General features: G+C 37.6%; 1 protein-coding gene across 5 annotated transcripts in view; it reads left to right on the top strand.

Annotated features, from left to right (window-relative positions):
- The window catches only part of LOC126471447 (muscle calcium channel subunit alpha-1-like), an 876,499-nt gene that overhangs the window by 637,464 nt on the left and 224,305 nt on the right, over nt 1-14,730 (top strand). For all 5 annotated transcript variants that reach the window (XM_050099633.1, XM_050099629.1, XM_050099632.1 and 2 more), the window contains exon 22: nt 14,245-14,332. In XM_050099633.1, coding sequence (XP_049955590.1) covers nt 14,245-14,332 — 88 coding nt within the window. The remainder of the gene's footprint in view (nt 1-14,244; nt 14,333-14,730) is intronic.

Below are 14,730 nucleotides of genomic sequence, written 5' to 3'. Positions count from 1 at the left end.
AGTTCATTTTCAGAGAACCACTTAATAATTCTTTGAAAAACCAGTAACAATCTCTTCTGTGGCTTTCTCTTTAATGGGATTTGTTACAACACTAGTACTGTCTGCAAAAAGTGTCAGTTCTGCTTATTGAATGTTAAGTGGAAGGTTATACACATATATAAGGAATGTAAGTGGACCAAAAATTGAACCCTGTGGGACTCTTTTGTGGTTTCTCCACAGTCACTAAATTTGTCTATGCTCACACCTTTGTTTAAATTATTTGGCACAACTTTTTCCATTCTGTTTAAGTATATTGAAACCACTTGTGTGTAAAACCATTAGTTCCATAAAACTTGAGTTTTTCTAAGAGTTTAATATGATCTACACACTCAAATGCCTTGAAAATATTACAAAAAATTCCAGCTGTGGATATTATTATTTAAGGCTTGTAATCTTTGAAGAGTGAATGTATAAATATCATTCTCAATCGAGCAAACTTTCTGGAATCCAAACTCTGATCTGCAAAGTAAATTGTTTCAAATTTTTATAACTGTATTAATTTCAGTGAAGGGCACTGGTGCTACTTCAGGTTGCTTAAAATGTTGGGTAATGACATTTTTAATATATTCTCTTGCTGCTTCAACTATTTTTGCTGCTACATTTAGAATGTGATTAATAAAAGTGCTCACAACTTCTGAATTATCAGTCACAACATGACCATTTAGTTTACTTGTTATGCTATCTTGTGCACTGGTGGTGTGTCCTGTCTCATGTTTGACAGTATTTCATATAGTTGTAATCTTATTTTCTACATTATTAATTACTGTCAGGACCTACTTCTTGACATTTCAATGACTTTTCTTAAAATATTACAATATTTTTTGTGGCACACAAGTAATGTTTGATTCTGACCTATTCTGGCCTTTATATAAATGTCACTCTTCCTATTCCATGAAATATTAAGTCAATTAGTTATCCATGACTTACTTCTTTTTTAATGGATTTTATTGATAACTGTTTAGGAAGTAACTTTAAAATATTGACACAAATTTACAATGGAATAAACTGAATTTATATATATATTATCATCCCACACCACTTCTTTTATCTTACTCTTAAAATGCTGTGTCCTATTCGCATTAATAAGCCTCATTGCTTTGTTTGAACCTGCCTCAGGGCTGTAAGGTGCTATGTTGTTTATTTCCATTTATAGTGAACCAAGATCAAATAGTCCATTAACAACTGGGCACACATTAATTGCATCAGCCTGAGATGTCTATAAATATGCTATGGTGCCTATAAATATGTTATCACCCAGAGTGCGTGTATATTGCTGCACACTTGTTGGAATATTAACTACTGAAATTAGATCAAAACATCCAAATAATGATTCTAGTTTACTTTTCCTGTCTGTATCTTTTAAGAACTCTATATCAGTATCTCCACAAACTACTAACTGTTTCTTCTTGTTTGAATGGCAGCTCAGTAATGTATCTAGATTTCTCATAAATAGCTGAAAGTTCTCTAGATGGGATGTGCAGACAGTTACAATCATCAGAGAAGTATTCTGTGTTAACAACTCACAAGCACTTGCTGCTGGGTTCTGATTTACACTAGATTCAGATATAACTATGCAGGAAAATGGTGTTAGTAAAGTGTGGTAATTGATTTAATTCTATTTTTAAGCAAGTAACGTGTGCTATAATGTGTGATAGATATATATCATAGGATAGTCAAATAGATAGTGGTATATGCAGACTATGGGTTGAACTGAATGGGGAACTCTGAGGGTTTAGCTGAACAGGAGATAATGATTCATGTCCTCCAGGCTGAATTAGAACACAGAAATTTGAATTAGGTAGATTGAAAGGGAAAAAGATCATGGGAAATGGGTAAAAGTAACAAGCAGTGAGCAGAAGGGGAGCAGCTCCTTAATGATTTGAGTTACATTTGAGCTTGCAGTATCAAATAAATTTTACTCATTACTCAAAATAGGAGGGGAAGAACCTCTTTGAGCTGTAGGGTACAGGAGGGTGCAGCAGAATTCCTGCAGGGAAACTAAGTATAGGTCAGTACCTAAAGAGAGTTGGAAGAAGAGAGTAAGAAGAGAGTCTTGCTGCTAGGTAGTAGCCATGGGGGGGGGGGGGGGGATGTAGGGATGTAGTTGTTGGCCACATGTTAGAGGACAGATCAGGAACAGGATGTCAGGGTAACAAATCAAGCACTAGCCTTAGCCAGGCAACAGAGGACATAAGGCACTTCCACAAAAATTTTGGCAAAGAGGATCAGGTTATTGAAGTAAAGGGGGATGGAAACAGACTGATTAAGGACAAATATTACAGCTTTAGGGGTGACCTGTATGAAATAGGAGTAGCAATTACACAACAGATATGAGTTTATGGACATCCTACAGTGTCATGACCAGCTCTGGGTTAACATTGCTGTGAGCCATCTGAATGCTGAGTTGAGTAGGCTGCTGCTGACTGAAATGAAATCTCATATGACTGCAGTACCTGTTGCTATGATAGGGATATGGGGATATACTAGAAGTGGATTACACCTGAATAGTAGAGAGGAAAGATAGGTTGGCTCAGCTTCTTGCAAAAAATGTTCGTGGGGGCTACCATCATACAAAGCAAGATCCTTGTGGTTACTGGTGTCAGAGAAGTACGTTTTTTAGGTGAGAATTGAAGTTCAGGTAGACAAGAAGTAAAAATAAAAGAACAGCCCAACAGAATCCTTAAGAATGCACAGGAAGTAAGGGTAGCTTATTTCATCAAAATATTAGAGACTTGAGTAATAATGTAGAAGAGCTCCTTGTATATTTTGAAAATTTAGAGAGCTCTGAAAATATAGACATCATGTGACTACCTGAGAACTGCGTAACTACAGGATTAGAGAATTACATGTAAAAGATTACACTCTATTTGCCTATTCATGCAAAGCTAATACAGGAAAAGGAGCTGTTGCATATATTGAGACAGAAAACAAGTTCAAAAATATTGGGACATGTAGATTTGTAGCGATCACCACTTAGAAGTGTATGCTTGTGAGTGAATACTGAAAAATAGTTCACTTTAATTGTAACTGTATATAGATCCCAACTGGGAAATTTTGAATTTTTTATGGTGAACCTGAATTCCTTGTTATGCTATTTGTTAGGCAGCATCAAACAGTTAATAGTCTGTAGTGATTTAAAAGTAGATTTTCTAAAGGATTCTGATAGGAAAAATGACCTGGAAACCTTATTTGGATTCTACAATTTGATCTCAGTAGTTAATTTTCCAACACCGGTGGATAACACAGTAAGACCCTTATTAATAATGTTTTCTTTGGTGAAGCTTTAAGAAAGAAAATAATTGTTTGCCCCTGACAAATGCTCTCTCTGATGATGATGCATAGTTAGTTAGGCTATTCCTCAGTGGAAATCAGTTATAATAATTAATGACTCCAGGACAAACATTTTTAAGAATAGTTTAAAAAAGGTGACATGGGATGAAATTTATAATGAACCAAATGCTAACATAGGACTTAATCTGTTCCATGATAAATACATATAATTAGTCGAAAATGGCTTTATGCAAAAGCTAATCAGAAAGGACATTAAACAGCCATGTAAGAAAGACATGGATCACTAAAGGGATTAAAGTATCTTGTAAGAGGAAAAGAGAAATGTATCTGTTGACAAGAACAAGTACAGATCCTGCAGTAGTTGTACAGTACAAAAACCAGTCAAAGTTATTAAAAAATTAGGGAACATGCACATTTGAGGAATCAGCAATTCCAACAGTGGACTTAAGTCTATAAGGAATGTAGTGAAATGAGAGACAGGACAACTAGCCACAGAAGAGGATAACATCAGTACTGAACTGAATGGAAGGGCTATAAATCACAGGGCACAGGTACCAAATATAGTGTATAATTATTTCTTAACTTAGTAGGAAGTATAAGGAAAAACAGCTCAAGAGAAAAGTCATAACCATGTGTGTTGAAAGAGTAACTCATGTAAAATTCAATCATGTGGATGTATCAACAACTTCTCCTTCTGAAATTAAAAAAATTGTACATTATCTCAAAAATAATAGCTTATCTGGTTTATTTACAATAGAGTACTAAAGATTTGTTCTCATATAATAAGCCCAGTCTTATCTGAGATGTGTAACGCATTACTAACACAAAGCATTTTTCCAGAGAGACTGAAATATGCCATTGTTAAACCCCTCATTAAGAAAGGCGATAAGAGACTTTCGGTAACTACCAACCTGTTGCACTGCTGACACCATTTTCCAAAATTTTTGAGAAGGTGATGTATTCTAGAATAGTATCTCACAATAGCAACAATATCACCCTCTGAAAATCACATTTTGAGTTTCAGAAGATTTTCTCTACTGAGGAAGCCATTCATATGTTTACTCACCAAATTTACAAGCATTAAATAATAAAATAGCACCAGTTAGTATTTGCTGTGAGCTATCTAAGACATTTTACTGTTATCCTAGATAAATTGAGGTTTCATGGGAGTGAAGGTATATCCAACCAAAGGATAATGTCATATCTAGTCAAGGGAAGGCAGAAAGTTGTATTTAGTAATCTAACCAAAATAATCTGGGAATTTAATTCCGACTGGGAAGAAATCGTGAAAGAATATCTTGCTCATAAATGTGATGAACGAATAACATGTGATGCTCAGGCATGATCATGTTATAGACATCTGTTTAAGGAACTGGGCATTTTGACTACCACTTCACAGTATATTTATTCCCTCCTGAAGTTTGTTGTAAATAATCCTCAGCAGTTACAGAGGAACAGTGGTGTATATAATTACACTGCCAGAAGAAAAATGGCATTCAGTACACCACATTAATGTTGTCTTTAGCACAAAAAGGGGTCCCCATAGTGCTACAAACAAAAAGTTTTGATCACTTAACCAGTGATATAAAATGGCTGACAGACAGTGAGGGAAAATTTGAAAACAAACTGTAAAAGTTTCTCCTTGATAACTAGCTCTATTCTGTAGAAGATTTCTGTTACTGTAAAGTGTAAAATGTTGGGGGTAGGAATTACTAACTCACATCCATATATTTAATAATAATAATAACACAAAAAGCTTTTAAATGTTCAGCATGTAGCCATATTTACAAATTAATTTGCAATGTTAATGTAAAATGACTATTTCCCACATCATTATGATTTATCATGCAAATCATCCATGGAACATGATACCAAGTTTTATCCCTCACACTTAACTTCTCCATCCCTGTGGTTACAGGATGATCAGAGAGACACAGAACATCTTTCACTTCAGAAGTTTCCACACCTTATAGACATAGAAGCAGTTCATTTTTCTTGTTTTCTAGTCCTTTAATGATCTGGTGTATCAAATTAATTTTACTCAAACAGTCCACAGTTGTACTGCCAGTCCATAATGTGCAACGTTCACAATATTTTGGCAATCAGACACGTCGCCATCATCAGGTGCGCTGACGAACTGAGCTCCTGAGGTCAGCCTGCCGTCTGAAATCCCCTCGCATCACGATGCGTTCTCTCCACGGTCCACGCCTGCGCATTACTGGTCGGTGAGATGCTGGTGTCGGTGTCTGTGGTGGCGTTGGTGTAATTGCCTCATCTGCCCTAGTCACCCATTCATTTCCTTTGCTGAGCGTCTTTTTAATTAGACTCAATGTTGGTTCCCATGCCCTGCTGATGATGTAGCAGCAATCTTGGTTGATGAGTCCACCCATGGTATGAATTTTGATAGCCTCTCTAAAGACACTGTCCCAGTATTTAGATGTCTGAGCCAGGACCCTTGTATGTTGGTAGTCCATTTCGTGATTTTCAGACAAACAGTGCTCTGCGACCGCTGACTTGTTGGGGTACCCAAGTCGAGTGTGCCTCTGATGTTCTCGGCAACAATCTTCTATGGTGCAAACTGTCTGACTAATATAAGTCTTCCCACATTGACATGGAATCTGGTATATGTCGGCCTTCGCCAAACCGAGATCATCTTTGACACTTCCCATTTTATTTGGTAGGCAAAAGACAGTTCCTACTTGGTTTTTCCTCAATATTCATCCTATTTTCCCCAATAATGTGCCAGTATATGATATATAGGCAGTGGCTATCTCTTTTTCTGTGGCTTCTTCCGTCTCCACACGCTGTACTGTAGAGGTGGGGCGGAGTGCGCGTCTGATCTGCCATTACAAGTACCCGTTTTTCTGGGATACAGTTTTGAGGTGTTCCAGTCCTTGGGGCAGACTCTTGTGTGTCAATGATGGTGCGCACCCTGTGCACCAGTGTTTTTAGCACCCCATTCCTCTGCACAGGGTGGTGGCAGCTATCTGCTTGCAAATACAGGTCAGTGTGTGTTTTCTTCCTGTATACCCCATGGCCCAAGGTGTCGTTTGTTCTTCTTTTGACCATGACGTCCAGGAATGGTAATCTTCCTTCTGCTTTGGTCTCCATAGTGAATTTGATGTTTGGATGTATGGAGTTCAGGTGTGTAAGGAAGTCTAGGAGCTTGTTCCTTCCATGGGGCCAGATCAAGATCGTGTCATCCACATAACGTAGAAAAAAAGTAGGTTTACTTTTGGATGACGCCAAAATTTCCTCCTCGAAGTACTCCATATAGAAATTCACGACCACAGGCAAGAGTGGGCTCCCCTTTGCGGCTCCTTCTGTTTGCTCATAGTATTCTCCATTAAAGAGAAAATACATGGAGTTCAGAATGTGCTTGAAAAGGTTGGTCATCTTCTTGTCAAATTTCTGTGCAATAAGCTCAACTGATTCTTGAAGAGGCACCCTGGTGAATAATGAAACAACGTCAAAACTGACCAGGATATCTGAGTCTTTCAGCTTGAAGATGTAGAGACATTTTAAAAAATCCACAGAATTACAAATGTGATGAGGCATTTACCCACATAAGGGCTTAGTAATTCTGCCAGGTATTTTGCCAGCAAATATGTAGGTGGCCTAATGTTGCTGACAGTTGGGGGTAATGGCACCCCTTCTTTGTGGACTTTAGGGAGTCCATAAAGTTTTGGCAGTGCAGGTCCTTGAGGTGTCAATTTTTGTCGACACCCTCTGCTAAATCTGCATCCTTGAGAAGAGCTGCTCTGGTCTTGTTCTCCACCTTCATTGTGGGGTCAGCGTTGATCTTCCTGTAACATTTGTCATTTAGCATGCTCTTTATCTTCTCAGTATAGTTGTTATGGGAAAGAACAAGCATAGCATTGCCTTTGTCAGCCGGTAAGACAACAGTCTCGGGGCTCTGTCTCAGATCTTGAAAGGTCTTGAATGGCTGCCCTCTCCCTGCTGGTAATATTCGACTTGATCGGTTTAGTTCTCGTCAGAGCACAGCAGGCATCCAGGCATACTTCCTCAGCTGCTTCAGGTGGTAGTCACGCAGCAACCTGTTCAACTGCACTGACAATGTCCACTACCGGCGTGAACCTAGGTGTGGGAGCAAAATTAAGTCCCTTCTCCAGAACAGAAACTGCATCCCCAGTCAGCTCAATGTCCGTGAGATTGATAACCATCTTGTGTGGAGCCTTCAGCAATGGTTTGTCAGAAAGACAAGAAAATTTATATAATTGACATCCCAAGGACTTCTTATGTGCAGAATCGGCAGTCATCCAGGTAACATCATCAACCCAGTCCCAGGTCCCGGAATTAAAATGATTGGCTAGTTGTAGATATAGTTTAAGTCGTCCTTGGGAGTTGTACTCAAGGCTGCGTCTGGTAAAGTGTACCCTCTCATGAACCAAGGCAAGCCTAGCACACTTCATAATTCTCTTAGCTGCTGCAGAATTGATGTGATGCGTGACCTTAGCAAAGTTTGGCACAACAAAACGACATCTCTTCAGAAAAGCGAGAGCACTCAGCAGTTTGTCGAATTGCTTCATGCTGCGATACATCTCCTCCACATAGAGATATATGATGTGATTCTTCAGAATACTATGAACAAACAAAAGGAGTCGCAATGGGGAGCCCACTCTTGCCTGTGGTCATGAATTTCTATATGGAGTACTTTGAGGAGGAAACGTTGGCATCATCCAAATGCAAACTTACTTGTTTTCCACGTTATGTGGATGACACGTTCGTGATCTGGCCCCATGGAAGGGACAAGCTCCTAGACTTCCTTACACACCTGAACTCCATACATCCAAACATCAAATTCACTATGGAAACCAAAGCAGAAGTAAGATTACCATTCGTGGACATCATGGTCAAAAGAAGAGCGAATGGAACCCTGGGCCACAGGATATACAGAAAGAAAACACACACTGACCTGTATTTGCAAGCAGATAGCTGACACCACCCTGCACAGAGGAATGGGGTGCTAAAAACACTGGTGCACAGGATGTGCATCATCTCTGATGCAGAGAGTCTGCCCAAAGAGCTGGAACACCTCGAAACTGTATTCCGGAAAAATGCTGTACTGGGAATGGCAGATCAGACGCGCTCTCTGCCCCACCTCTACAGTACAGCATGTGGTATGGGGGAAAATAGGATGAATATTGAGGAAACACCAAGTAGAAACTGTCTTTTGCTCACCAAATAAAATGCGAACATTATTGTGAAGTGTCAAAGATGAACTCAGTTTGCCGAAGGCTGGCATGTACCAAATTCTGTGTCAATGTGGTAAGACTTATATTGGACAGACAGTGCGCACCATCGAAGATCATTGCCGAGAACATCAGAGGCACACTTGACTTGGGTACCCCTACAATGTGATGGTTGCAGAGCACTTTTCATCCTAAAATTACGAAATAGACTACCAGTATACCAGAGTCCTGGCACATACATCTAAATACTGGGACAGTGTCTTTAGAGAGGCTATCAAAATTCATACCACAGACGAACTCATCAACCAAGATTGTGGCTACAATCTCAGCAGGGCATGGGAACCAACATTGAGTCTAATTAAAAATATACTCAGCAAAGGATTGAACAGGTGACTAGGGCGGACAAGGCAATTACACTGATGCCACCACAGTCGGCGACACAAGCATCTCACTGACCGCTGACACGCAGACATGGACCATGGAGAGAACTCCTCGTGAGGGGAGGGGATTTAAGATGGCAGCCCACCCTCAAGAGGTCAGTTCGTAAGCGCACCTGACGATGGTGACATGTATAATCGCCAAAATATTGTCCCCATTGGGCACTAAGGACCAGCATCACACCCATGGACTGTTTGAGCAAGAAATATGCTGGAAGAAACTGAAGAATCAAAAATTAATTTTACTTTTCTGAAAACTGTTACTTATAATATTGTAACTGTTCAGTTCGAATTTCTTTCAAGACTGTCCCGCTATAGCCTGACTCTAATCCAAAAAAATGTGTCCCCTCTGGTTTCATTAATCACAGAAATATTGTCTCGTAATGTCTGTGGCCCTCTTATACTTTCCCCAAGATCCTCAGCTAACCTGTCCTTCCCATTCTTATTCAGGTGCAGGCCTCGATTTGTATATCCCCATCTCCCAATTGCAGCAACAAGTATGCACAGATATGAGGTCTTATTTTTACATGGCTGACAGCTATGTTACCCCAAGTCTGGTCATGGCACTGTCAAACTTTCACAAACCCCACACATGTGTGGTGTTGTTGCTCCTATTTTCTCCAAGTGACATATGATTCTACAGTCTAAGCTACTAGCTAAGCCTTTTCCAGTCATGCCTTCTATAAATACCTGATGATTTTCATCAAAATTTCTGCACAAGGGCCCTATGTTCTCTGTCACTAGGCTAAACTTAACAATATGTTTTATGATCCTTGCTTTGCTGTCCCTGTATCATTTATCATACATCTCTGCCACAACTCTCTTCTTTTTACTTGACTTTTCTACTGACCTAGCCTTAAAGTTGTTGCACTCTACTTTGCTCAGAAAGTACTTGAAGCTCTTCTCCTATTTCAGGTAGCAAGTGAAACTGATTCCTAACTGCAATTTGAAATGTGATTTCGGAGGTTCTCTCTTTTTGTCTATTACTTGTCACCTTTCCACAGCTCCCACTGTCTCTGCCCCCCCCCCCCCTCTTCACCAAACCTATCTAATTCAAAATACGAAATTTCTTATTCTGCCTGAATGGCACAAATCTTTCATTATTGTTTCACAATTCTCCTGCCTCAACTACATAATATAGAACTGTACAGGAGAGCCTAATCTGACACTTAACTGTCTTTCCCATTACAGTCACCGCAGTGAAACATCAACCATCAATCCTGACACATTTCTTCCATACTAACCAAACTATGGCAACATCCACATTTTTCACACATGATGCTAGTATTACAGTAAACTAAAAAAGCACTAAGACATCTTAAACTGTACTAAAGTGACAATTAGTGAAAAAATTATCTTCGGATGAATTATGCAGCTAAATTCTAGGCAACAGGGAGAAAGAAAAACACAAGAATGTTAACAACGCACAGATGTTCTCTGTACGTAAGCTTTAAATCATGCAAGACATGCAATGAATGAAAAATTATGAAAAACATGGCAGTGTATTCAAACAACACTTTGCACTCCACAGCTGCTGATGTTTTACGTTTCTCAACCTGTTTTACATTTTTCGACCTGTTTTGGAAACAGACTTTCACTGCTTTTCCTGTGCCTAAATTTCACTTAGTGCCTTGAGTAAAGAGAGCACCTCTCAGTCTATGTAATGCAACTGTCACTTGTTAGCTGACTGTTTCATTTCATTTTCATTAAAAATTTAAAATGTTTTGAATTATTAATGATGGTTTTAACAATTTTTCTTCTAAAAAATCATTAATCACATTTTAAATGTGTGCTCCATTTAAAAAATGTGTGTCAGTGTCCAGATAGTAAAGGATTGTATACAGCTTTGATCCAAGAAAGCAAATGGTATGTTCCATAGTATTTGAAATGAAATAATTTTATTGCAGTGTAATGAATCTTTATCATTCTCACCTTTTGCTTTGAGTGCACATAACCAGTCTGATGAGAGGCTTCTCATATTATAAATAATGTGGGTTACATAAAATAATTCATATAGGATTCCACTTCATAAATTTAATAAATTATACAATTGTTTACAAAGTGCATTATCAGCCACCAGTTAATTGTCAGCTGTGCCTGTGCCTGGTAGCACATTTAATGAACAATCATGAAATATACACTCTGCAGCAACTATTTATGTATTTAGTCAGTATGCCTGACCACTGAAATATTTGTTGTTGCAATTTCACAAGTAATGTGAAGATATTTTGGAAAATAATTATTATGTGCAGGCTTCTAGATCAACTCAACAGCCACAATGTGCACATACACCAGAGATATATCAGACAAAGAAATAACACTGTAACACATTTATGATTCAGAAACTGGAAATGTGTGTAAGAATGATTAAATAATGAGTGAAGTGTACAATTAAAAAATTCATTCCATTGTGAAATACAGCTCAGTGAAATTCAGGCTTAGAATATTGTAATGTTACATAAAAGCAATTAAGAAACAAAAGATTTTTGTAAAGGTTGTTTTAAATTACCACTACCAGTCACAAACTTTGTCAACTATTGTTTTACTTATTTATTAATAATATATTTTGAGGGAATACCTCATCTTCAGGCTAAATGGCATTACAAAAACAACTTTACAGTAAGGTCATACTGATTGTAAAGTTGTTTTTGTAATGCCATTTAGTCTGAAGATGAGGTATTGCCTCAAAACATGTCACTAATAAATAAGTAAAACAATAGTTGACAAAGTTTGTGACTGGTAGCGGTAATTTAAAAAAACCTTTACATATTTCTTGAGACAGTCACGGTCGAAAAATAATCAAAATGCCTTCAAACAAAAGATTTTGTTATCACGTTTGACAAAATTATCATTGCTCCCTTTAAAAATTACTCAAGTCCATTGAAGAGATAGTGTGTTCTTTGATAATAGGAATTTCACTCTGTAGAGTTGGGCATACAACTCTTCAGTTGTTGAAGGACTAATTAACCTCCATTAATCCTGCAGCTCTATATCGTGTAGGTAAATTTGAGATTGGTAACCCATTTCTGTTTCATATCACAAATATCATAAACCACTAATATATGGAAACATCCAGACATGGATCATGCAATCCAGATTACTCTTTCCTTACAATATTAGTCAGCTGTCAGACAACATCTGGCTGCTTAAACCAATCCTTGTCTCTGTGATGAAATAAGTAACCACCACCTCACAAAAGACGATAGTACGCAGAGTAGGAAGTGAGTCAGTTCTTGTTAACTACTTTAAATCTATCGTAATGCTAGGGAAGGCTAGATTACTACACACCATGACTAGCAAACAGGCACAACAAATCAGTTCTGGATTTTCCATTGTTTGATATAAGGAAAAGAATTTCCACAGCAGCTACTATCATTAACAAAAGATTGATGTGAATATTTAACTGCTTTTGGAAAGCGGTTCTCAAACTTTCTCTTTTTGCTCCCCTTCATGAGGGAAAGTAACATCAGCCCCAACCTTTTTTATTAATAAAATATAGTCACTTTTTATATTTTCTTTGCCTTATTCTCAGGTTTAGCAAATCCAGTTTAGAAGGATTTTACACAACAGAAACCAAAACTGCTATAAGTGTTGTAACAAAAATATGGGTACAAATTCTTTATCTTTATCATATTTTCAATTATTCAAAAACTGTGAAATAAAAAAAAAAATTTACAATTTCAGCAAAGAGGGATTACAAGAGCATCAAAATTTTAAATTACAAAGTTCATAGCTGCCAAAGCTGAAAAGCCAGTCTTCTACAAGTGTGTTGTTGCAAACTGAGTCAGGATCTTCATTGCATTTTGGCTCAGTGTTGGGATTTCCTTGCTAATATGTATCTAAAACTCCAACAAAGACACTACATTAAATTTACAGCTCATTGAAGTATCACAATTGAGATCAATACGTTGTTATTACTCTTTTAGGTGATATTATGCTCCAGGAGTACTGTTGAGTGAATTTTTCACCCAATTATATTTATCAAAATTATTGCTGAAATACTTGTTGAAATGTGCTTTTAGTGTTACTAGGTGGTGGAAGCAGGCTTTTATCTCAGTTGGAAGCATTGTATTATTTGTGTCCTCTAACAATGACTCCAGTGTAAGGAACATATCTAGCATGCCACATTGCATTCAGTTTTGCCACAGCTCTGATTTCTGTGGGAACACCTTCACTTTTTCATTCCGAGGATTGTACAGTTGTCTGATAACTTTGAAGTGATGTGCTAAGAATATTTAGTTCCTCAAAAGTGTCAGTGAGGTAAGCCATATTCAATAGAAAATCTCCATTGCTGAAACAGTGTGCCAGAGAGTGACTTTTCTGCTTTAAGAAATGGAAAACATCATTCTTCAGTTCAGACATTCTTTTTACTACTTTATGCTTGAAAACCATTAAGGATTACTAAAAAAAAGAGCAGTTGAGTGTGTTCAGCACCCATCTGCTCACATAGCACTTTAAAAAGCCATGAGTTTATAAAGTATGCCTTAATAGTAACTGCCCCTATAACTGTTTCCTGCACTTAATGAAGGGGTGGGCTATGTTCTTGAGTGGCCAGAGCCTCCCGTGTATCATGCAGTGAGTCTATACTGCATCAGGAGCTACAACTTTAACTTTTGCTTGGAATCCACCATAAATTGCAGACTTTGAGTGAGCTCCATCTGTGCATACTACAGTGCCATGGTATCCCATTTTGATTAAAAAAAAGTATTTATCAATAAAAAGACTTTGAGATGTAGCTGTTTCCAGTATTCACTTATGGAAAAGCAGTTCCTCTTGAATGTTAAACATGTCAACAAAATGAACATAAGTATCAAATGAATATCTTTATGACTATCAGTTGCTTCATCTACTTGAAGTGCAGATTAGTTGTTACGCAGCTCATTAATTAACTGCTCAAGTAAATCATCAAAGAACTGTGACTGATGCCTGAACAACAGGGAACTAACATGCATCAAGATAAGAAAATAGTGCATTGATAGTGGCTAGGCAGTAATGGAAATCTGGATTTGGGTAATGAAACCTGCCAAAAGAAAAAAAGAAAAAAGATAACTGATTGCTGCACTCTATAAATTATAAATCTTACACATATAAGGATAATCACAAGCAATGAATTCTGTAACATTTGTGAACTGTCACCCAGTTCCATAACATGAAGGAGTAGAAAAAGATCTGTTAAATGCTACTTGGATACTAATCACTTACTCTTTCTAAGATATTTTTCTTGTTTTAAACTTTACCTGTAATTGTTTGTTCATCATTCTTAGGTCAAACGCAATTTCTGTGGTGAAAATACTGAGAGTTTTGAGAGTACTTCGTCCATTGAGAGCAATAAATCGAGCCAAAGGATTAAAGGTAATTATTTTAAATTGCATTTGTAGTGTGTAAAAATAATTTCTTCATAAACTGTGCCTTGTAGTGAAAATGGGAGGTATTTTAATGCACTGAATTGATGATTATGATAAGGGTGATAAATTGTGTTATTAAATGGAGGAGTTCCATATCATTGACATGAGAATATATAATAACAGTTAGAGAGATCTGTTATGATTTGGAATGAAAAATAAGTGTAAGTAACTAGTGCTGCTGAAAGTATCTGTTTCTCCTTCTCAGAGAAAGCTTACATTAGAAATTAGGCATACGATACATGCTATTATCTAGCTTCATATCACCTTCACCAAACACACACACACACACACACACACACACACACACACACACCTGCAGCTGCCTGTGTTGTTTATCGTACCTGA

This window comes from Schistocerca serialis, chromosome 3 (assembly GCF_023864345.2).
Source record: "Schistocerca serialis cubense isolate TAMUIC-IGC-003099 chromosome 3, iqSchSeri2.2, whole genome shotgun sequence".
NCBI lineage: Eukaryota > Metazoa > Arthropoda > Insecta > Orthoptera > Acrididae > Schistocerca > Schistocerca serialis.
The sequence above is the reverse complement of the archived record's forward strand: the minus strand, read 5'-3'. Positions and strand labels throughout refer to the sequence as shown.